Source organism: Oryzias latipes, chromosome 20 (assembly GCF_002234675.1).
Source record: "Oryzias latipes chromosome 20, ASM223467v1".
Taxonomy (NCBI): Eukaryota; Metazoa; Chordata; class Actinopteri; order Beloniformes; family Adrianichthyidae; genus Oryzias; species Oryzias latipes.
Window position 1 is genome coordinate 18400478 of NC_019878.2, and position 25417 is coordinate 18425894.

The following is a 25417-nucleotide window of genomic DNA, read 5'->3' on the forward strand; positions in this document are numbered from 1 at the left end:
TAGCTAGCTAGCTTAGCCGTGCAGTAGCAGTGATACGGTCTGATGCAGAAATGCCACACTAGCGAGCAAAGCGTCTCCTCAGCTAGGCTAGCTTCTTGGATTGGTTATGGTGACTTGCTCCTAGCTAGCGGGCATCCTTTTTTTCTCGAGTATTTTTTCTTAAGACCCTTTTCTAAAAATCCTTTCCAGAGAGAAGAGAGAATTGGAGGCGGCCATCAGTAGTCAGGTAAGAGACGTGGTTTGAATAAATATCTGGCTTGTTGAATTTATGCCCCGCTGCCTGCAGATCCACGCTGCTGCCGCTGAAACGTTTGTCCTGAGTAATATAAACTAGCTCCTGATCTCACTGAAACCAACATTAAAGCTCACACAGGCTAAAGGTTAAGACTTAACCAAACTGATCAAAAATACTAATCAGCCTTAGTAGCTGTAACGGTTTCATGTAATCCCTCTGCGGTATACATTTTTTTCTTTCTTTCTTTTTTTTAAGCCACGTTGGATGTATTGACACGCTGTCAAGCTAAAGTTATGACATTAAATCTAAAAACTGAAGTTTAGCAAAAGACTGACGCATTTGAAAGCATTTAGTAAAAAAAATGAAGCGTTTTGTGACTGTATAGTGTCATTTTATTGCATATATTGTAATATTATTTAATGACTTGTGTTATTTTGACTGTAGCATCTTAAAATAAAGTTCAAGCTTAAGGGTTGAAGTTCCTCTCCATCTCAGCTTGTATCAAAAATATCATTATTAATGCGTTTTTTAAAAAAATGATTTTACACAAAAAAAAATAACAAACATGTTTTATTTGAAAAAAGAGCATTTTTTGTCTCCCAAAATCCACCTAGAGTTGCTTCTTCATGGTGCCAGTATTTTCCCCAACCAAATGGCTCTTTGGATTTCTCTTTTGTTTATTTGAAGTCCTTTGGATGGGGATGTTCATGGGATGCAAGGGAGTAACATATCCAAACACCAGCAGCTGCTGAACACTGGCTTCTTTTGTTGTTGTCAACACTGAAGGTTTCTGAGAGAAACACTTTGTCTTCTGGAATCCTGTCCAGATTAAAAAGTCATGTGGAGGTTAGGCACACTTTAAAGAGGGGGTGATGTCTTATCAGCCTGTTTTAACGTGCTAAAATGTGCATTTTTATACCCATAAACGGGAATAGCCACAGGTTGAGGTGCTTGGAAAAGTTGCAGCTGTCAGCTGTCACTGTTGAGGTTTCCTCTTGAAGCCGGCTTTCAGTGTAGACGTGCACGCTTTGCAGTAACGGTAGTTTGTCTTCATCTAAGGCCTGCTTCTGTGGATCTCCCCCCTCATCCCCACCGATTGCACACATATGTTATTACACTAAAACCTTCTGGATATGGAATGATGATCTCATTTTATAGAATATCCTTTTGTCATCTCTTTTCTTGCGTCTGCCTGCACTTCCTGTCTCCACCAAGTCGAACTCAAGTCGAAGGGGAAAATATCAAATGGGCATTTTATGAGAGCCAGAAAACTCCACTGGCTTGCAGTTTGCCTCGTGAAATAAGTCGTTTTACTGATCTCTCTTCATGAGTTCTTTGCTAAAAATGTAAAGAAGTGGGGCGTTTTAAATGTCGATATTCTCTCCTTTTTTCCCTCCCAAATAGAGTTATTGCAACATTTTTCAATGCATTTCCTCTTTTTTTCTGGATTCAGTTTTGAAAAACCCTTTTGCGTCGATTGCTCTTGCATGTCAACATGTTTCGACATTTCATAACCCTTTCTTGTGCAAATAGACACAATCTAGAGAAGATTTCTTTGTTAGATAGTTTATCCAAAAAAAAAAAAAAAAAGATATGCCGCATTGTTTAGTTTTGGATGTACTCTGAGGAGAAGTTTCCATTAATGGCTTTCTTTGTGGTAGCTTTTTCTCACTTCTGCAAAGGTTTAGCACCTGAGTGCGGTTTGAATGTCTGCTATCGATTTTAATTTTAGGTTAATTATAAGGTTTCCTGTTAAAATAAGTACTTTCAGTTGTGCTTTATTTCGGTCATACTTCATGATGGTTTGGGGGTTTTCTTTCAGTGGCTTTGGACGAGTAAAATTGAGGATGTGGGCACTTGAGCAACAGTGACTTCATATTGTTATGGACAAACCCTGCTGCAGTTATGACAAAAAAGGGAAATTAGTCATATTTTAGTCTTTATAGAAAATACGTTTCCATTATGATAAAAAAACAAACCTTTGCAGGCATTGTTTTTTTTAAATAATTATTTAATTTTTACGCTTTTATTCCAATTCTGATTAGGAGCATACTATCAAATTGAAAACTCTACATCACTGATTTTGTTGTAAAAAGGAAGAAATCTGTGTATTTTGTGATTTAAAAACAATACAATTTGACCCCTAAGGTGACTATTGGATGGATGGATAGATAGGATGATGGATGGATGGATGAACGGACGAATAGATCGATAGATGGATAGAAAGATAAATGATGGATAGATAGATGGTTGGATGGATCAATGGATAGATGGATGGATGGATGGATCAATCGATGGATGAACTGACTAATAGATAGATGTATGGAAGGATTGAAAGATTGATGAATAGCAGGATGATGGATGGATGGATGAATAGGTTGATAGATGGATAGAAAGATGGATGATGGATAGATCGATGGATGGATGGATCAATCGATGGATGAATGGACAAATAAATAGATAGATGTATGGATGGATGGATGGATAGATAGATTGATGAATAGAAGGATGATGGATGAATGGACGAATAGATCGATAGATGGATAGAAAGATGGATGATAGATGGATGGATAGAATTTATTTCAGAGTTTTTGTCCAATCACTAGAAGAAGTACACAAACCCACTACATTAAAAAGACACAATATCAAGCCTACACACATTAAGAATACAATAGTCAAACTTAATAAATTTAATAAAGAAATAAATAAAGTAAAATGAAAAAAATTAATTATAGATAAGGCACAATAAACATGAGTTACAAGGACAAATAAAATTACAGTTTTTTTTTTTATTTGTCCAGTGTTTCCACAAATTTGACTGGAAGCGAATGGAACTAAATGTAATGTTACTTATGGCCCAGATGAGAGTATCTGAAGCCTTTAGCCGACAGATAAACCTGAACATGAGTGAGCTCATGCCAGCCCAGAGAGTGGCATTTCTGAGAGAGACAAACAGCTCACTAGCACTCGTCCTCCTTTGCTTATTTAAAAGCACTCTTAGATGGTCATTGTACGCCACCTGCAGCTTTCTCATACTGTTTTTTTTTTTATAGTTTGTCCTCTGTTTACAGAGGAGTACAAAATGCTTTAACTAACACCACCTTAACTTCTTCTGTACACATGCCAAACTCCTGAGAAAGAGGGTTGGCTTGGCCATATACCACACGACACTGCATGTCTGTAAATATCGGCGTCATCTGACATGTTTTCTGATATTACTTACATGCCCAAGACACTTTATCTTATTAGTACACATGAGCACAGTATTTCATAGATCAAAACCAGGGAATTTTTGGTTTTTGTCTTCTTTTGTCAGAGAAATCATAATCAGACTTTTTAATGCAATGAATGTGATGTCATGATCACATTTGACTTATTTACTGTCCTAAAGAAACTTGATAATGGATTTGATTTATTCGTTACCTCTATCATCCCTGTAGTTTGCTTTTTTAACCATAGATTGAATCTTTTGCCACAAGTTACTTGATTTAATTTTAGAATCCACATGGTAGAAATAGATCATTTCAAATTCAAATACGCCATAAACGTATAATTTTTTAGAATATCAGATTTGAGTTAGGGACAATTTGCTTGAGTTTTTTTTTTTTCAGTGGTACTTCTGAGGCCTTTGTGTCCTATCAGAGATCGAGATACTTGCTGTTTGTGCAGAGCTCAGTTTTTTTGTTGGATGAACATGTCATCTGAAATGCCTCCTGCTCTAAAAATGGTCATGCACAAGTTCCAACCTGTGGTTCTTCTACACTCGTGTCCTAAGCTGCTTGTTTAGTCCTTTTGTGGAAGCATATTAGAGCTCATACTCACAATCTGATCATAAACCTACAGGAATTTGTCATTTTAGTGTCCTATGATTATATTAGTTATGGCCACTGTGTAGATTTTTATAATTCTTGTTGGACTCTATGGCAGTGATACGTGTGAATAAATTAGAGCGCCTCCAACAGGCTATGACATGTCAGCTTTGTTGTGACAGCCAGTCAGTTCTTCCTTTTTTCCCCCTGTTTTAATACACCTTACTTGTAGCGCCAACATGAGTTCAAAATTCCTGGGATTAGACGTCCCACATAGTGAACAGCTGCTACATTGAACGGGAGTAACGCGCAGGAGCACACGGCTCAGCGATACATACAAAGCCCAGAAAGATGGTTCATCTCCCCTGTCTTAAAAAGAAAATGTCCTTGTACAAGTCAACCTCTGGATCTCAACTGCACCACTTCTGCTCTAGATTATCTTCACATGCTGACCCTTCTCATTTCACCAAGTGACAAAATCTGTACTAAATTCTAAAATTTGATGAGACCTGATTACCCAACAGTGAATGTCTTATTTGGTTTCCCTAAATGTTTAGGTTTAATTGAACTAAAGCCCAATTTAAGATTTGAGTCAAATGACGTTGTTTTGACCATCTAAATTTGTTTAGTGGCTGGGTTTTGGTAGATCCCTAAATAGAAGTTTTAGTTGTGACTTGACTTATTTCTCCTTTGGGTTATATTTTTAAGAAATGAAACCAAAGGTTTAAATATCTTTATTGGAAAACTCATGTTTAAAAATATCTGGTACCAGCAAAAATCCAACGTTGACTGTTCATTTTGTTAGTTTGTGGGAATAATCTGGAAATAAACAAACAAGTTGACGTTATAAAGTACACTTTCATGCAAAGAACATAGCAGCACACAATTACAACCAGCATGTTGTGTTGTGCTGGTTTCTGTTTGTTATGGTGTTATAACTGTTCAGCAAACTCAATGAATTTGATCTGGCTGTCATGTCTGACGTACATAGACTGCGTAAAGGTGATTTCAGGAAAATCTAATTCGTCTATGGTACTGAAATGCAAGATTCCAAAAAACATTCCAAGAGTTCCATCAAAGTTCGATTTGTTTTATAAAAAAGGAATAAAAGACCAATGAGAAAAAATGTATTATTCAAAAAGGCCCTTATTTATAACCTCTGTTGTCTTTACGACTCATTGATAGAGTCAAGTCTCAGGAACTAGTTTGGGTAGTCATAGTAACCGGTCCTGAACTAAAAATATTTCCACAGACTTTGTATCAGATACCAACCATAATGTTTGCAGAAGTTGGACATGGATCATTACTCACTGCGTGACGAGAAACAACAAGACATAAGACTTCAAACCAAAACAGTCGGCAAGTTTCTTTTCTATTTTAAATTTTTTTCTACTCGAAGTGGAGTTGATGTAGTTACCCTTCTTTTTGGAAAATGAAGCTGCATGGCAGAAATCTCAGCTATGATTCATTTGAATTAAACAAGAAACTTTATAAATTTCCCCTTTTCCTCCTGTGTCAGACTTTTGTTACCATCTGTTTTTAGACACAGAGGGTACAAAAAAAATCACACTATGAAATATTGATCATTTCAACTATTATGTTTGCTGTCATTGGTCTCGACGCCTCCAGGGAATTCTGGAGCTTCGTCCCATGAAGGGAACTTTTTTGGGGAAAAAATTAGGTATTTTTTAAAATTCATTTGCCAAAACTTCAAATTAAAGCAGTAGAATTGATAGGATACCCTTCTTTGTTTATATTTCTACTTTTTTATGATAGGAAAAAAGAGAAATGCATAACTCCTTATTGAGGAAAATTGCTGTATTGTTATTTTCATTTGCTATTTAGTCTTAGTTTCACCTTTTTTAATAAAAAAGAAGATATTTTGTTTGTCATTACATTGGGAAGGGCTATAATGCTTAAGATGATATTGCCTATAAGTGAAAAGGATTGTGCTGAACACCCTGATTGAAAGTAGATGGATTAATACGTTGGTAAAACCAATGATTGCACCAGATAATAGCCTCTTGTGCTCCTTTCTTTCACTTGATATAGCATGCTATAGGAGGCTATGATACAATAAACAGAAAAGTCTGTCAGAGGAGGACAGGATGTACATCGACCTCTTCTCCAAGAGTACTGATGCTGGGAACTGGTAAATATGTTAGGAGGAAATATGTTCTCCTTGTTAGGGGAAACTGGATCCAATGAGACCACATTGCATAACACAAAACTGTGTCCACATCAGTTTCAGTTGCGTTGGGGTTTGTCTGGAAACTGCCACAATTCATTTGATTACAAAAACCTAACAATTTCTCCCACAACCAGATTATAATATGACTTCATACAGTTTGTCTTTAAGTTTGCATCCTTGAAACAAGAAGAACCCCATCCAGTTGACTAGTCCCCCCCTCCCTCTTTGGGCACCACAGTTAAAACCATATAGGAGGGCATGCAGCTGTTATGAACGGCGAACTGAAAGTGTGAAGTCAAAACACTTGACTGAGTTTGGTGTGGTGGTTTTGGATTTTGCATCACATTTGGATTTTTGATGGGATTAACGATATGCGTTTTGATTAAACCTGGTACGCTTTGGTTGGTTGTAGTTCCAATAAGTAACATTTTGAGAAATCACTTTCTTCTCCTCCTGAAAATGCTTTTCTAGATTTTCTGAAATTTTCCATTTTCCACTCATACATGTCGGGGGGGGGGGGGGGGGGGGGGGGGGGGGGCTATTTTTGTTATTCCCAAAGGCTGAGAGGAATCCCAAGGGGTGGTCAAGCTTTCACACAGTCAGGAGTGCAGTCTTTTCTGATTCTAATATGGAAAAAAAAAAGTTTTCTAAAAGGCGTTTTCTCCTTCTAACGATGCAGTTTATGTTTAAACTGCTCAGAAATGTCTTCTCATCTATTTAAGGGTGCATTACATGCATCGATGCAAAGATAAATCATCGGAAACCCTCTGAACTCAAGCCTGCTCGCTGTCAGATTGCATCACTTTCCCATCATCCGGTCACCCTTGTGTCCACATTTCCTGTGTCACAGCTGGCCTGCCAAGTCTCCCATGACCCCTTGTTTCTCTCCTACAATTAGATTTGAAAGAATCCAGGTCATCTGGGATGAGATGTGGTCTCATGGGCTTTAGCTGCTGCAGTTCCCTGTGAAAAAGAGCACAATCCGTTGGTCAGTCGGCATCTATCTCTTGGTTTTTCCTGAAGCCGAAGTGCCGTATGGCCAAAGAGCAAGTTTTAGTTGAAGTAGGAGGAAGTGCAGCCGGCCAGTGGGGCTGAGTTAGCAGTGAGCACATTCCAGACGGCAGCAGAGCCCTGTGATTTTAGCAGGCTGTCACAGGGATTAGGTTACCCTGTCTACCTCTGTGAGCTCATGTTGTAGCCGTCTCAGTGCCTCAACAATTCTAATGAACAACGTGACACTATTAGTTCCCACAGCGAGGAGGGAAGATCCCATTTGCATTCCCTCAGAGTTTATTCTACTCACTATTGTGACTTGATGTTTACATTCTCTCATTAGTGATAAATAGTAACGTTCAGCACAAAATCTTCTCAGTGACAATGCTGTTTCCTTTTTTCTGTTTAAAAATCCTCAATAAAAAAGACAAAACAAATGTATTTTTGGCCACTAGAGGCGCTATTTGACCAGGGTCCTATTTTTTGGTTCTTTGCTGAGACATTTGGGGTTGTAGTGGCAGATGTTGACTGCAGGATGTGGTGAACTCATGTGACTGTGTTTCATAGTAATTAAACGACTCGCAGATTTGCACCGTGCATCTCTTTCTCAACTCTAAGATGCACTTGTAGTTTTTTGATTAGAAAAAAAAAGTAAAAAATGATTTATTTTCTATTTAAAACAGAATTTTCAAAGGGTAAAAAAATCAGCTATTGTCTCTGTAATACAGTGTCTTTATAATAGTGCCAGATTTAAATTAATTCTATGTTATTCTAGACAGTAGTATGAGGTGATGGTTAAGTGACTGTAACACTAGTTGCCTTGTTGCTGGGACATGCTTGCATGCTACTAATATGCTCTCTTATTCTGTCTTTAGAGGCTTCCATCTGTAATTGTCTCATAAATTGCAATAAATATAAATTTAGTTTATCATAAGTTAAAAAAAAGTTTTTTGTTGAAGGAATAACTCAAACATGCATGCCATACTCTTATTAAGAAACTGTTTGAACTTCTGTGTTATGAGCATTGTAGTGAAATAGAGAAAAAATAATGCACTATAAAGTCCCCCCCCCCCCCCGAAAAAAAAGAACTACATATATATATATATATATATATATATATATATATACACACTGTCCAAAAATATAAACGCAACACTTTTGTTATTGCTCCCATTTTTTATGGTATGAATTTAAAGATGTGAAACATTTTCCACATACACAAAATAACCAATTCTCTGAAATATTGTTCACAAATCTGTCTAAATCTGTGATAGTGAGCACTTCTCCTTTGCCAAGACAATCCATCCCACCCCACAGGTGTGCCATATTAAGATTCTGATTAGACAGCATGATTATTGCACAGGTGTGCCTTAGACTGGCCACAAGAAAAGGCCACTCTGAAATCTTCAGTTTTGTTTTATTGAGGGGGTCAGGGGACCCAGAAAACCAGTCAGTATCTGGTGTGACCACCATTTGCCTCATGAAGTGCGACACATCTCCTTCGCATACAGTTGATCAGGTTGTCTATTGTGGCCTTTGAATTGTTGGTCCACTCTTCTTCAATGGCTGTGCGAAGTTGCTGGATATTGGCAGGAACTGGAACCCGCTGTCGTATACGCCGATCCAGAGCATCCCAAACATGCTCAATGGGTGACATGTCCGGTGAGTATGCTGGCCATGCAAGAACTGGGATGTTTTCAGCTTCCAAGAATTGTGTACAGATCCTTGCAACATGGGGCCGTGCATTATCATGCTGCAACATGAGGTGATGTTGTTGGATGTACGGCACAACAATGGTGCCCCAGGATGTCGTCACGGTATCTCTGTGCATTCAAAGTGCCATCAATGAAATGCACCTGTGTTCTTCGCCCATAACATATGCCTGCCCGTACCATAACCCCACCACCACCATGGGCTACTCGATCCACAACATTGACATCAGGAAACCACACGCCCACACGACGCCACACACGCTGTCTGCCATCTGCCCTGAACAGTGTAAACCAGGATTCATCCATGAAGAGAACACCTCTCCAACGTGCCAGACGCCATGGCATGTGAGCATTTGTCCACTCAAGTCGGTTACGACGACGAACTGGAGTGAGGTCGAGACCTCGATGAGGACGACGAGCATGCAGATGAGCTTCCCTGAGACGGTTTCTGACAGTTTGTGCAGAAATTTTGTGGTTATGCAAACCGATTGTTTCAGCAGCTGTCCGAGTGGCTGGTCTCAGACGATCTTGGAGGTGGACATGCTGGATGTGGAGGTCTTGGGCTGGTGTGGTTACACGTGGTCTGCGGGTGTGAGGCCGGTTGGATGTACTGCCAAATTCTCGGAAACGTCTTTGGAGACGGCTTATGGTGGAGAAATGGACATTCAATTCCCTAGCAACAGCTCTGGTGGACATTCTTGCTATCAGCATGCCAATTGCACGCTCCCTCAAAACTTGCGACATCTGTGGCATTGTGCTGTGTGATACAACTAAAGATTACAGAGTGGCCTTGTCTTGTGGCCAGTCTAAGGCACACCTGTGCAATAGTCATGCTGTCTAATCAGCATCTTGATATGGCACACCTGTGAGGTGGGATGGATTGTCTTGGCAAAGGAGAAGTGCTCACTATCACAGATTTAGACAGATTTGTGAAAAATATTTCAGAGAATTGGTTATTTTGTGTATGTGGACAATGTTTCACATCTTTGAGTTCAAATGGCGTATACTTATACTTGATGCCATTAAAAAATGGGAGCAATAACAAAAGTGTTGCGTTTATATTTTTGGTCAGTGTGTATATATATATACACACTGTATATATATATATATATATATATATATATATATATATATATATATATATATATATATATATATATATATATATATATATATATATATATATATATATATATATATATATATATATATATATATATATATATATATATATATATATATATATATCTTTGATGGTCCGCAATCTACCGTCACACCCTTTGACGGAATGAGACCCCCTGTCCTAAATTGTTGATGTTTGATTAAAATCCTTCTCCAACCATCTTTTGATTTTTTTGTAAAAGCGTCCCCAGTGGTCTTTTAATTGTGATTATCCTGTTTTTAGGTAAAAGATAAAACTTGCCGTTTTTCTGGGACAATTTCTCCAAAGCGGCAGTAGTTCTTCAGAAATTTGCTTCTGAGTTGTGGGCGAGACCACTGGCGTGGAGTAAACAGGGGCTCATCTCCCATCATTCCCTTTGTTAACACGCTCTCCTGCTAGCTTACAGCCTCTCAAAACCTCAAGCTAACATTAGCGGGCAACAAATACTGGAGAACAATATAGGAGCCATCCAGCCATACAGTTTTGAGCCAGATTCCAGCTTAGACGAGGAAAACAAAGACGTTCATGGATCTATTTGTCTTGAAACCGATGCATCAGAATGAAGAAGAGAAGGGAGCTCGTGGCCCGCCCATTGTAGTTTATGTTTTTACATTTTTAGGCACTCAGAAATGCAATTTGAATCTTCATTTTCTTTATACATGTCCTCCAACATGAGAAAAATGCTACAAGAACATGTAAAAAACCACAATTGTCATTGCAGCAGGTCTTGAAAAACTGTGGAGGTTTGGATCAGGATATTTGTTCAGTGATGGACTGGGCAGCCTTTTCATTCTGGTGGGTAGTTGTGTACATGGATTTGATAGTGGATATGAGTGTGACACATTCGAGCACTTTGACCTGTCTGACCTGGTATTTAATGCTTTTGAGTAGGGAATGGCCTTGGCTTAGCCTACTGCAGCATCATCAGCTGAGGGCATCTGTCACATCTTTTTTCCTTCTTGTCCATCTGCACTGTCATAAGTCTCCAATCTGAGGTGAAAGCTGCATGTGAGGGAGTGATGGCAACCAGAGATGTTGGGGCTAGGATGCAGAGTTCTTTTTTGAAAGCAGGAGACAATTCTGCCTTTCAGGGGTTTGAGAGAGCAAAAGGGCTGAGATCTTGAAGATGTAAATGGACACATGTGCACTTTGGTCTGCTTTGTTTGAGTGACGGAGCCCAGCCCAGGGAGTGGAGTCGCCTTTGTTTAAATGAATGAGACTGTAGAGGAGGGTAAATTAAGGTTTTGTTTTAGTGTGCCACTCCCTTATATGGCTCCTTGTGATGATGATTAAATAATTAATGGGGAAAAACATTCATCTCAACAACATACCCTCAGACTAAACAACAGTAAACACCAAAGATGTCAATTCATGCAGTTGTAAGAGTTGAATATTTGTCTGTTTTCAAAAAATATATATTTTGAAAGTTTGTCTAAATCCAAAAATGAAATAAATAAATAAAAAAAACTTTTCCTTTGACTTAATACTGAAAATTAGTTTGGGAGGCTTGTCTCATGTTAGCTGAAGATCAGGTTCTGAATCATCTCTAGGTCAGCCGTGCCTGAAAACTAGACACCACTGCTGGTAAATTTAATAAATAAAAAAATAAAACCCCAAGAGCTCTCTACCAATGAAGTCCGTGTCAGCTCCCCAAAACTTCATCCACTCCCGTGACATCAGAGCGGCTAAGGGACCACGTCAATGGAGCCTCGCTCATCCGTTCCTCAACTAAGTATCTGCAAGGTCAACCTAAGTAAAGCCAGATTGCTCCACGCGGTGTTTGGGTCATAAGACCGTGCAGTTGTGAATGTGCGCTTTGTTGAACATGAAAAAGCGTTCACAGCGGATCACATTCATATTTCATATCGCCCGGAGAATCTGAGCCCCGCTCATTTGTTATGCCCTTCATGCAAGCCCCGCATCTGCATACGCTTCAGCAGAGCTACAATTAAACCAAAATTCGACATTGTTTTTGCACAGTGCCCCCTTTCTTCCCCCCATAACAGTCATATTTGACATCCTCTGGGCTCACAAAGGGCAGTTGTTGGGCTTCTCCTTAAAGGAAACCATCCCTTGTATAAATATTAGGAGAGAAAAAAGTAACACCTTTTTTCTATACGTTTACAGCTATTTGTGTTGAAACACCGAAAAAGACATTAGGGAGACAACTGATGGTTAGATGTAGTCTGCAAAGATGTGGAAATAAGTGCAGCAAATTCTGAGGTCTTCCAGGTTCTAGATAAGATAAAGATACTTTATTGATCCCATCTTGGGAAATTGGGTAAGTGGATGATGTAAATATTATATGGGCTACAACAGGGTGGACAGTAGGGATGCACTCAATAAAGACACATTTGGCCATCGATGGGAGTGAGTCAAAGTAAGGCTGAATAGTGGCGTGTGACGCAATCAAAGTGGTTAATCAACGCGCACTGATGATCTTATGCCTTCTTTAAAATACCAGCCTTGGGGAGATATTTTCTGAATTGGTTGAGAGCGACAAATACATTTATTGTAATAATGTTAACATTATTACCTTATCTAGTGTTGGAATTGACGTTTTGGTTTGAATGCCTAGCCTAATATTAATGAAAAACACTGGCTACTGTAAAAAATAAAAAGATATAAAATAAACATTTAATTGAAAATCATGTCTAAAATGTATTCTAGACTATGCAGTGTTTAAAAAATAATGACAAACTCAACATCCACATTTTGATATTCAGTAACTGTTCGGTTTCCGGCCTAGTGTTTTCATTTTTATTTGGTTTGGCCACAAACTTCCATTTTGGTGCATCCCAAGTGGAAATTAGTGGAAATTAAGAAAAACTTAGTTTGGTTTATTTCAAGTATATTATAAAAACAGCAACAGATAAATCAATCCTCTGACTGATAACACTAATCATTCATTCAGTCTTTAAATGTATCTTCTCTTCTTAGGTTAACAGAAGCATTGGAGTCTTTGAAGTTCTCAGCTTTGATGCAGTACAGGTGAGAACATTTCAGTAGTTTCTTTCTACTTTTAGAGAATGTGTCACAAAGAGGAGTGATGTGTGTGATCTATACTCAAAGTAACCTTAGAATGACGATAGGCTCACTAAGATCTGCTGCTTTGATGGTGCAAATGCTTCATCGTTTTCTTCGTGTTTCAGTTCTCTGGTGAAAGATGAATGAAGAGGTGATCGTCATCGCCAAGTTCGACTACATGGCCCAGCAGGACCAGGAGTTGGACATCAAAAAAAATGAGCGCCTTTGGCTGCTGGATGACTCCAAATCCTGGTGGAGGGTCAGAAACGCTACCAACAAAACCGGCTTTGTTCCGTCCAACTACGTGGAGAGGAAAAACAGCGCCAGGAAAGCTTCTATTGTCAAGAATCTCAAAGACACACTCGGTAACGTTTTTTTGTCCAGTGATGTTTTGTACAAAAAAGAAAAAAAAGGATTTCTGAATGCAATTTGCTAACATGAACTTGTTCATTTAAGTGGAGAATCATAAAAAATCACATAGAATAATGGCACCCGACTCTAACCAGCTTCACTGTGAGCTGAAAAGACATTGTGGTTGCTTTGCAGCTTTATACTTCTCTCTTCTATCTGGGCAAGTTCGCTTTTTCTGTGACCACACGGTTGTGATCTTCAGACGTCGATATGCAGATGCGTCTAGGCTTATTCTTGATTGGTTGAAGCTCAGGCAGCTTCTAACCTCGCAGAAGACTTCAGAGTCAAACCTACTTATCTGCTGTTAGGTTTAGACTTTTACCGTGGAGCATGTATTCAGGTAAGGCATTTAGGTTATTCTTCAGATTTTAGATGTTCCTGTTATATTTTTTCTTTTCCAAGACTTTCAATTCTCTCTTTTTTTTCAATCTTTTTCCCACTTTTCCGGTTTGTTTTTCTTATGTCTGGAAGTGAACCAGCACAGGTGTTGGTTATCACAGTGAGATTTCCTGTTGTGACCGTCTGCCTTGTAAAACAGATTTCAGGCTACATTTAACTGTGCGTGTCAGTGAAGGTCACAGTTAGTCCTAGCTTACCTCTTCTCGCTAACACATAATTAGAATCATCCGTGATTCACACACGGACCTTTGACCTTTAGTCTTCAAGCGCTGTGAGATAACTTCACATTCCTTCTCTTTTTGAATTTCTTGTTCTGTTGTCTTTAAACAAAGTTTACATTAAAGGAATTTCTTTTCATGGAGGGTGTTCTAACCTGTTTCTTCCAAGAGTTCAGGGCCTTTTTTTTTAATTTGGTGTCAAATCATGATCCGAATACACAAGCTGACCAAAGCAGCTCTGCTCAATGTTTTATGCAACAGGCCGATGTGGTTTAGATTAGATCACGGTGGTTTCACTGTACCTTGTCTGCAGCAGTTGTTACAGTAAAGTACTAGCAGCAAATGGTGACATTGATGCCATTTGGGACCAAAACGCTAATAGTTTTGGGAGACATGATGTTATTCGGTGGCGCTGAAGATGTTTGTCTGTAGTGGGTGAATGTTTCAAACAGCGCAGGTCCCACAGGGACTTCTCCCCTCAGCAAAATAAAAAGAGCTGGTTTAGGTGAAAGCATCCTCCAATTATTTCATCATTTCATAAATATATCTCTCATGGCAGTGTTTGTGTAGCACTTATCTTTTGCCCCCATTAACTTTGTCTTCCTGCGGTTTGGGGTGTGCCATTTTTATTTTTTATTTTTTGTTCTGCAAACTGCATGCAAGAACTGGCCAGTGTTTTATAGTATGAATGTATAGAATTATTCTCATAATATTCACTTTTACTACCTGGATAAGCATGGTTTGATCCACATATATTTACCTTATTCCTTCAAATAAGTTTTTTTTTCGTCAACCTGGTAAAATTCTGCAGTAACAGGAGCAACACCAAAACAACGAACATTACTGTTGTTCTCGATCATTGAACAACAAATCCTGAAAAAGTTCTCCACAGTTTTTCATTATCAAAGCTCTGCATCACGTTATGTTCTAAAACATTGCATATTTGTATGAAAAGCTACTTTTCTCTGTGGCAGAATCTGCTTGTTGCGTTGCGTTGAAATAATTAGCGCAATCAAAAGAATGTAAGACACATTAGTTTTTTTCAGAACTTATATTAATAAGCAGATCTTCAGTCTCTATTTTTCAACTACCAAAAGCACTCGTTTTACTTTGAAAATAGGAAGCTTTACCAACACTTTATTTTGAAGATTAGCTTACTTCCGTTGACAGTAGCACTGCGCTTTTTACTTTGTAAACTTAAAATCCAACATTGTTCTACATTTTAGAGCAATACATACATTGTGCCTGAATGTTATTTTTACCACACACAATTATATTTAAAAAGATCGTGAATCAGTGATCTTAGACATTGCGAAAATTCGTACTTGAATTTCGGGAGCAGATCGCGAGAATTTGAGTACTCGGATACTTGTTACAGCCCTAACGAAAGGGGAACAGAGAGAAGAAAACGTATTAACGCTCCTTAAACTTAATTAATAAAGCTTTTCTTACACCTTTCTCAAAATGAGACGTGAAAAAAAATAAATAAATAAAATATTTAAAAAATAAAATAAGAATAAAAATAAAAACATTATTTGAAGCTAGAATGCCTACAGTGCTGTTAGGTTTTCTTTGCAATGGTCATTTGGTTGATTAGACTGGTATTTATTTAGCTGTGTTGTGGCAGACCCCTCAGGAATGAAGGCTAACCCTTTAAAATCATCTTTAATTTGAAGACCAATCACGGATCACCTTGTTCACAGCCTCTCACACCCCCAACCTAACATTACTAACAGTCGGACACCGAATACAAAGACGTACATAGTTTTAGTCGTCTACAAGTGGATGCATAAGAATGGAGCGGGGCAGGAAGCCAGTGGCCTTCCGATTGTAGTTCCTACGTCACCACTTTGTTTCTTTAGGAGTATAAGTCGTAGTTTTTTTTTTTTCCAGAGTTTAGCCAGGTGTGCAACTTGTACTCAAGAGCATCTTCTATTTAATTTTATTTATCATTAAACATAAATAGGCTCATATATTCTTCATTCTCTTTTTTTAATGCTGCGACTTATACTTCTGAACAACTTATAGTCTGAAAAATACGGTACAAGTGTTTTCAAACTGCATTTTTTCTTCTACAAAGACTTGAATAAAGAAATACTTGGGATTGCAATTTTGATCATCCGTAAAATACCACAAGAACATGCTAAAAACAACACCGTTTTCATCAGAGTGGGTCTTTTAAAGCTGTGCATTAGTTTAGTGTTGTAGTCCCCTTGTTCTTCTCTTGTGGGTTTTTTTTGTGTGGGTGTCATCATGTGCTAGAATGCGTAAGTGGATGGTGATTCTGCATTAGGCTGAGTGTTGTTGCATGAGAATTTCAGGTTTCCTTGGTTGTAAAGTTTTGAGTGTCTCTGCAAACATGTGCAGTCATGTGACGCTCCTCGGCCACTGACTCACCCCGCCGCTCTTTCCTCCCCCTCTAATCTTTTCTGCGTCTTAATATACGACTTGCTGCCATCTGAGGAGGAAATTAACGTCAGACTTTTTATTTTGGCTCTCATCTTTAATTTCTTTTCTGTCTGTCTTTGAGTTGAAGCTTCAAACCTCTTGCCTCCTCTTCCTCCCCCTCTCCATGAGGCCCCTGCAGCCTCCCTTCCAGAGCTGAACTGGAGGCCATTCTGTCTCACTTTCTCGTTGGCCAAGTCCCGGCCACATGATCGAAAAGTGGGCCGGCCTGCTCCCTGCTCCGCCCAGTTCTCTGGGTGTTCACATGGAATGACTCTACGGCTGCAGTGGGAAGAGAGCGGGGGCCACCAAAGAGTCAGGCGGAGAGGGGGAGAGGACAAGCCCAAAATGGACATGGCTAACCTATTCAAACATTTCTTCCGTGAGTTTTTCACTTAACTTGCCTTCCGTGTCGCCCGATGGGGGTTCTGACTTGTGAAAAAAAACAAAAGTTTGCCCTGAACTTTAGGGCAGTGTTTGTCCTTCTCCTTTTTTAGGATTGAAACCAAAGAAAAGTCGGTGCTTTCTGTTTCTGCTCAGACTTCCAGCTTCAGGTTTCTCACATTCATTCATCGAGGGAGGAGGCCGCTGTCTGTGCTAACATGTCGATCTGGCAGAAAGACGGCTTTAGAGGTTGTGTCTGTGGGAGGCTGGGTGGATATGTGTTTGAAAAGCCCAAGCCTGTAATTGCAGCAGAAATCTGCCTTTCAGCCTCACACAGCTCCATAATCCCGCTTCAGTTTGTTCCTCCTGTTTGTTTTAGTTTTGTGAACTACAACTGGGTGGATTAGATTATCAAACCGGCTCTGTTTTCCTCCCTGCTTTGGAATATGTCAAGGCATAACTAGTGGGTGCTCTCATGCTAGCCTGAGGGCGAGCTCAGTCCTCCTGTGAAGAGGGGGGGGGCTGACGCCCCACCGCCGGTCTGAAGGGATGAGGGGTGCTTGGTGTTGGAACACTGTAGTCATTGTGTGAAGAGGAGGAAGGGGTTTCTGCTGACTGATGAAGGCCGGGCTCCCATCTCCTGCAGTTATCAGAGGAATGCCGTCACCTGTGACGACTTGCGGTTTGTTGATACTTTCCAGCACTGACACACTTTTCCAGAAGGGCCCGGCGTACACGCCGCTCTAATCTTACCTTGTAGCTGCTCGGCGTTATCTGCTGGCCCTGTCTATCATCTGTGAACGCTCATCGCTGTGTGCTGCTAACTGGCCTGCTTGTAGTCCAGAAGGAGGGGGAGATAGAGATGAGCTAATAAATGCTTTGGCTGTGTAAACTGAGAGCAGTTGGTCTTTCTGCCTTTTGCTCTCTCGGTCCCCTCCCTCTGTTTTCCTGTTTCCCGGCCTCCCCAGCGAGCGGAAACTCTAATTTGAGCCACATTTTGCTCGGAGAGCTTTGGAGAAGTGCAAGGCGGAGAGGAAGAGGGAGGCGAGAAGGAAGTGGGGCTGCCGGCCGGACTCTCCTGGCACCGCCGTCCCTCACTCCCAAATCCTGCGTCTTTTCTGGAAATCGCTTAACCCCCACCCGCTGCACCCCCAAAAGCCCGACACATAATCAGAACTAAGAGGCAGCCGGCAGACCGGACACTGTCACTAAAGCCTCTTTTTTCCTCTGCTGTAAAGCTGTCCAATCCTTTTCCAATCAGAGGAAGTGAGTAGTGGTCTGAACTTGTTGAACAGTAGCCAGCACTGTAAACATGTTGGTGGGGGGGGGCACAGCCTGCTTTGGCCCAGCTGCCTTTGAACCTAACGGGCTGCAGATTATCCCTTGAAACATTTTTAAAAAATCTACAGAAACATGTTTTCTTGATCACACCCCAGGTTTTTTAAAGTGTTTATTTTTTTATAGTAGCAACAATCCAACAATTTCTGTTTTCCAGAACTTGACTAACGCCATCATTGAGCAACGGCTTCCTCAAAAGAGCTTACTGAACTGGTTTATGATATGTCACTCAGTAATGAGTCATTATGACTTCTTGTCAGTTTTTTTTTCTTTTCCCTGTTTTTTTAGTCCATCTTTTTATGACCCCTAATTCACCTCAAACCATAGTATGTAGCTATAATTTTGCTGCAGGTTATATTTAGTTTATAAAATAAATATAAATATATTTTTGTAGATCTCAGTGTTTAGAAAAAGTGATTAAACAACGGAGGGAAAAACTACGATTAAAAAAAACAAACGTTCTAGCAAAAGATATACAGAATACTATAAGTAAGTTATTGGAAAACCTTACCAAGTGGGTCTAAATGGAAAATAATGCAGTTTATGATTGATAAAAATGTTCTTTTTTCAAACAAAATTATTTCACCAAGTTGCAAACATGAATCAGAAAAAGCCCTTTTTTCATTTTTACAAAGGCGACATGTAGACATGTCATTTCTTGCTTTTATTTCTCTTCTTTTTCATAATTGCAATCTCAATCTTTCATTGCATTCTTGCCTCACCACATGCATTCTTGCTCCAGTGTTTTTGTAGTCGTGACAAAAGAGGCGGAAAAAAAACAAAATAATCCACTGAAAGTTCTCTCTCGGCAACATTAGTTCCACTTCCTGTGGATTATATGCTCAGAATAAGCTGACATAACCGTGATTTACAACAGGTTTCACAATCAGACTTTAAAGTTGCCCAATGTGAGACTGACAGATCCTGCCTAAAGAGTTTTGAATCCTGGAAATGTTTTATTCGGTCCGTTTCTTGAAGGAAAGTATCGCTGCTACTCACAGAACTAAGTTTCTTTGCCCGAGCCGTTCTCCGTCACAGAGATGCCGGCGTCAGATGTCTCAGATGGCTGGAGTTGAAAAGACGGCGCGCTTCCTGCGTATCTTTCAAGTCTTTCAGTTGCGTCTTTGAAGCCAAACCTTGAAGGCAGCCTCAACAAAGATTCATCACAACATTCCTGTGCGTCTTAGCTCTCTGGACTGAACACTGTGTCGTCAGTGGCGTGTTGTCTAACGTGTGCCGGTGTAATAAGCAGTGATGCACTCCAAAGACGCATGTCAACTTGAAAGCGACGAAAAAGGCCTTTTTGCGCCCGTCGCATCCCAATGTGGACAGCCTGATTGGAATATGTGTGTAGAATACGACTGTGGTGCACCAGTGTGCTAAGAGTGTTTTGTACTTTGATGAGCCTGAACAAAGGTGGAGGGTTTGAAAGCAAAAGGGGGGTGTTAAGGCGCTGTCAGACAGCCTGACGCGGGTGTTGTTGTCCGCAGAGGAAGAGCTCTGGAATGGCGGGAAGCGGGGAGGTCGAAAGGCCCCCGGCAGACAATGGACAGCCAGCCGACGTAGGGAGGCCAGAGTTTGAAAACAAACTAGTTCCTGTGTGTCACTGGCAGCCAAACAATCTCCACGGCACATTCCTTCCCTCATTCGGCTCGGCATCATTTATTAAAACTTCATCAGCTTGTGCGTGACTTGCTCCTTGTCTGCAAAGATTTATCGCCATCTGTCTGAGTATAATTTCCTTCCTTGGTACTCCTCTCCGGCTACGCACAGGAAAAAGAAATGACAGTTAACGAGCGAAGTGTAACTTATTTAGGGGGAGTATATGTTTAGATTTGACTTTATTCTACTGTGCAAACCTCTCATTGTCTTGTTGGCTTTTTGTTCAGGCAGAAAAATTCATACTTTTTCAGTCAGATTTTCCCACGTGTCCGATTTTGCTGATTTAGTTAAAAATGTACTTTACTAGCTTCAGTTATCAGGAAATCCGCTGCTATCTACATTCTCTAGATTTCAAAATGGTTATTTTGGTGTTTTGTGGGATTGATTTGTCTCATAACTTCTTCCTCCAAACCTTGTGGAGTTTTTGGCCCCAAAAGAGTTTTTCAGTGGGTGCACACACCTCTCTGCAGTTTCCTGAGAAGACTGCAGCTGTGCCGTCAGCTGGAAGAGCCTCTCCATCCTCTGCGTTTGACGTGAACAGATACTATCTACCAAACTGTAAAAAGGGAGCGTCAGCCGGCAGCTCTTCCCACCAAAAAGCAAGTTCTTACAATTAACACAAGCGCAGCAGATGCATTTGCCTCCAGTGACAAGCTCTTATCATCCCATCATCGGCCTGTAGTTGGACAGGGAAATCTAACTTTCCGTTCTGGCGCTACTGCAGATTGAGAATCTAGTCAAATGCTGCGGCTTTGCTTTTTTAATGCAAAGTGTTTGGGTGACTTCAGCAGGAAGCAGCCAATCACAGACACCTGATCATAGATGGAAAAAAGTCACGTTCTTCCCACTCTGTTGGAGCTAAAACCAATTTAAAAAAATCATTTTCAACCTAATCAAATGGAAGTCATCCATTTGTTTTAATATCTTATTTTCCTTTAACGTAAAAGAAAAAAGCATCTGCTGTCTCTTTGAGTCACAGAGATGCTTAACTAGCATTTGCGCTACACATAACCCCCAGACACCAGCTCTTAACACCCAGCCTGCAGCCTGTAGTTAGGGACCGTGGTGGGACTAATGACAGGGGTCTACCTGGAAGCAATTTGACGTTGGACTCTCGGCGCTACCATGAAATTTGTCTGCTCTCCTTGAGTCAGAGGCACCTTTCAGCACCAGTCTATCTGTGGTTCCCCGCTCGCATAAGAATCACCATCCCTCCCCGCGCTGCCCTGGAGACTCCACCCTAACTCACTGTATAATTTCAACCAGCTGTCTTTTGATTATGCAAGCAATGGCCTTGCAAACGTCATCGAAAAAAAGAAAACAAAAAAAAAAGGTCTCATTTGAAATCGCTGCACCGTATCAGCGTTTGGCTCCTCGCGGCCTCAGCCTGGTTGGAAGATCATGGGCTGTAATGGCAGCAGCAGCTTAATGGGAGACGCCGCAGACTGTGATGTTACGGCTTCTATTTGGTCCCATGAGCGCCAGGCAGAGGGCATGATCTCAGCATTGCGTCTTCTGCCGGTTACACTTGTTTTGCGCAAGTCCTAACCTGCCAGGTGGAAATTTTCTCCAACACCAGCACCCGGATCTAAGGGCATTGTTGTCCTCTCGTTTTTGAAGTCACGGAGGGCTGGGTCGAGAAGTTGGCAGGACGAAAAGGTCAAACTTGACCTTTTGTCTGTGGTTATTCCTGGTGGTCGGGAATGTCGGGGAACAATCGCTGCGAGTTTTCTGATAAAACCCGTTCTCATTCCACACTGAAATCCAAACCCTTAACTGGCTGATTAGCAAAAGAGGAGTGCAGACAAGAAATCTTGTAGCAAAAAGCATAATAGAGCTTCAACAGCAAGGATGTGAGTAAGAGGCCGCAGGTGCTGGAGCAGCGCAGGCGATTATGGGATGCCAGGATGCAGGCAGGAACTATTACTAAACCTTTTTTGTACAAAGCAGTTTTCCCCTCAGAAATCCCAGAGCTTAAATATTACTATGTTCATTTTTCCACTTCCACAGGTTCAGGCCAAAACACGTCTCCATCCCACTCACTTTCTAAAAAAAAACTTTGCTTTTTAACACCAGCATAATGTTTTTTTTTGTTTCCCCAGCACCCAACCTAATCCCCAAGAATGTATTTGGATTTAGAGTGTGGGGGGGCTTTCAGGCACTGCCATGTGGAAAGGAATGATATTTAACCCTGCTTCCCCACCCTCCCTGTGTTTGAGCACAGCTCCAAATACTGATTAGCTGCTGGTATTTGTCTGGGATTTGGTTTTCCTGGTTGGGTCTGCAGTGATGTACAATAGTCGGTGTGTTTGCCGTTGAGCCTCTTCGTGCACCAATAGAAGGCTCGGGTCCTGGTTGAAGTAGTTTAGTCGATAAATCGTGTCTTCTTTTTGTGAATCTTCTTCTAATTTCCCTGCAGGCATCGGAAAGGTGAAGAGTAAAAAAGGAGGAATGAGAGACTCAGCGTCCAACGCCGAGACCGACCCCAGCATGGACAATGGCGAGCGTCTGTACGACCTCAACGTGCCCGCTCTGGTCAAGTTCAGCTACACGGCGGAGCGCGAAGACGAGCTCTCGCTGGTGAAGGGCACGCGGGTGGTGGTGATGGAGAAGTGCAGCGACGGCTGGTGGCGAGGAAGCTACAGCGGACGGTCCGGTTGGTTTCCGTCCAACTACGTGACCGAAGACGTGGACGGGACGGCGGGAGGAGGGGTCATGGGGGGATTCGGCGACCCCGCCGCATCGCTGACGGAGAAGCTTGCGGCCGTGGTGAGCAGCACGGCCAACGGGAACAGGGTGCTGCACACGGTGCAGGCGCTCTACCCTTTCAACTCTGGTAACGACGAGGAACTGAACTTTGAAAAAGGGGAGGTGATGGAGGTCGTGGAGAAACCGGAGAACGACCCGGAGTGGTGGAAGTGCCGGAAAGCAGACGGACAGCTGGGCTTGGTGCCTAAGAACTACGTCACCGTGCTGGACTCCAGCTCCCATAAATCCACGGGGCTCGCCGGGCCTCCCACACCAGACTGCGACTACATCTCTCCGTCGGTGAGCGGGCGATTCGCGGGGAAAGAGTGGTACTACGGAAAGGTGACGCGCCACCAGGCGGAGGTGGCCCTGAACCAGAGAGGCATCGAGGGAGACTTCCTCATCCGAGACAGCGAGTCGTCGGTCAGTCGCCAGGTCTTCATCCAACCTCCGTCTGGTCTGTAGCTGCTGTGAAATGCTCCTCCTAACCTCCGTCTCCTTCTCGTTTCAGCCAAACGACTTCTCCATCTCCTTGAAGGCCCAGAGCAAGAACAAGCATTTCAAAGTGCAGCTGAAGGACAACCTTTACTGCATTGGACAGCGCAAATTCAACTCTATGGAAGAGCTTGTCGAACACTACAAAAAAGCCCCCATCTTCACCAGTGAGCAGGGAGACAAACTGTACCTGATCAAGGCCATGGCTGCCTCCTGATCACGCCTCTCCCACACAAACTCACACTCCTACGTATGAATCAAAAGCGTAGATAATGCAGATACTTCCAGCAGACCGCACGCTAACATTTCAGCCCTCCCACTTCAGACTGAACACGTCAGGAGGACTCAAGCAGCCGCTTTGTGAGCATTCCAAGAGGACATGTGGGAGGAGCGCAGGAGAGACAACAAAGACTACAAATCCCTGAGAAAGGGTCGCCTATTTTAAATTATCCAGATGTTTCATTCTCAAACTTCGTTTCATTTAGGTTTTCTTTTTTTATTATTATTTTTTATTTGTTGATACCATATTATCTTTTAACAGTGTCTTTTAAAAAGGTGATTTTTATTTCATTTCTTAGATTTCAGCACCTCAGAGCCACGCCCACAGCTCTTGTTTCGTCTGTTTTAATGCTTATTTTTTTGTGTGCACACTAAAAAATCCACACCTTCTCGCCAACAAGTGACCAAACTATATTTATTGACATGTTAGGATCCATGTTTTTATTTTTTTTCATTTCTGATGGGCACAGGTTTTCAGCGGGCGCTGTGAACGCGTGAATGTTGCAAAGCTGAGGCGGCAGATCTGACGGCTCTGGAAAGTAGTGTCTTATTTATCGCCGGGGTTCGGACCGAGTCTCCAAAACGTTTCCGTCTTTTTAACCCTTGCCTCATGTGGAAGACAGCTGATGCCAGAGAGGATATTTGAGCAAAAGGAAAAAAAAAAAAAAGAGGATGATGTCACTGCTCCTAAATCACAGAGCAGCCAGGGGAGCGCAGCACTTTGGAGGGTCGCCCAAAGGTTGTGTTGCATCGACATCATTCTTGGTAAAGCAGGCACAAAGGCTTTCCATATGACATTTCCTTATGGCTGAATGAACGAAAAAGAATCCGTTTTTTTTTCTTTTCTTCCTTTGATGTTTGGACAAACTGTTTCCATTCAAACACCGTGGCGCCCCCTCTGCTGGGAGAAGTCGCTTGAATACTTCCTTGAGCGAATGCAGGGTTTGAATTTTGAAGGGCAGTTGGTCGCTCTGGCTGCAGTCGAATTTAAGATGATGATGATGATGATGATGATGGTGGCGGTCATCGTCGTGTTTGCAATGAGTTCTGCAGCTGTGGCCTTTCAACCGAAACAGCACAAGGAAAAAGGGTTTTTTGGGTTATGAAGGCAGAGAATGAGGAACTAGGGAGAAGACTTGGACTTGCATGTTCCCCTGGATGACAATATCGGGGTCGCCACACCCACGTTAGTCATAGACAGGAGGCCGGTGTCGGTGGACGATGGAAAATGGGACGAAATTCAAACCCCACAAACTGGCTGTGAGCTGTTTTAAAAAAAAAAAAACTCTTTTTGACAAACTAAAGCTAGTCGTAAAGTTACTAAACAATCAGATTTCTATTTATTTCAAGTTTTAAACATAGAATCTGCAGTTATTGTTTTGGTTCAGTCGCTCATCATCCTTTTATCCAGACTAGCTGAATTCTAGTTTTTTGGTTTTATCGCTGCTTATTTATTGTTTTCTTATGTCCACCGTTCATTCCTACAACATTTCTCATGCTGACGTGTCAAATGGCGATGGGACATGCCCCCACTTTTAAAAGGAGATTTTCACGTGCCTTCACCACTTCCTGGCAACCAAAGTTTTTCATGTCCAGTTTTTTTTGTTTTTTTATCTCCGCCGTCCCACTTCTGTCATCGCTGCTGGGATTTGGTTGACGTTTTGCATGCGTGTCGGTCGGTCGGTTGATTACCGAGTGTTGGGAACACGTCCTTGTAGGACTAAAGTGTTTCCCTGTTGAGCTTTTTTGCTTTCACCTTGGCTGGAAATGTCACGATCTTTTTCTTTTGGGGGTTTTTTTCCTTACAAAAAAAAAACAACAAAAGGCCCTGCTCTTTAGTTTTTAAGTGACCTTATCATAGCTGATCGCATCATCTATAACTACTTAAGTGAACAGTGAATGCTTACGT

General features: G+C 41.3%; 1 protein-coding gene across 4 annotated transcripts; it reads left to right on the top strand.

Moving 5' to 3' along the window:
* Window positions 1–24835, top strand: nck1 (NCK adaptor protein 1). 4 transcript variants are annotated; one of them, XM_020712692.2, is made up of 5 exons: window positions 1–226; window positions 13043–13093; window positions 13255–13494; window positions 22406–23169; window positions 23246–24835. In XM_020712692.2, exons 3-5 carry the CDS (start codon window positions 13269–13271, stop codon window positions 23444–23446), a joined length of 1191 nt encoding a protein of 396 aa, XP_020568351.1. In that variant the 5' UTR covers window positions 1–226; window positions 13043–13093; window positions 13255–13268; the 3' UTR covers window positions 23447–24835. The 4 variants fall into 4 exon arrangements, with proteins under 4 accessions (XP_020568351.1, XP_004081136.1, XP_020568352.1 ...); XM_004081088.4 differs by having other exon boundaries at window positions 7–226; window positions 22406–23157; XM_020712693.2 differs by lacking the exons at window positions 1–226; window positions 13043–13093; window positions 13255–13494 and adding an exon at window positions 16845–16984.
* The last annotated feature ends 582 nt before the right edge of the window (window positions 24836–25417 follow it).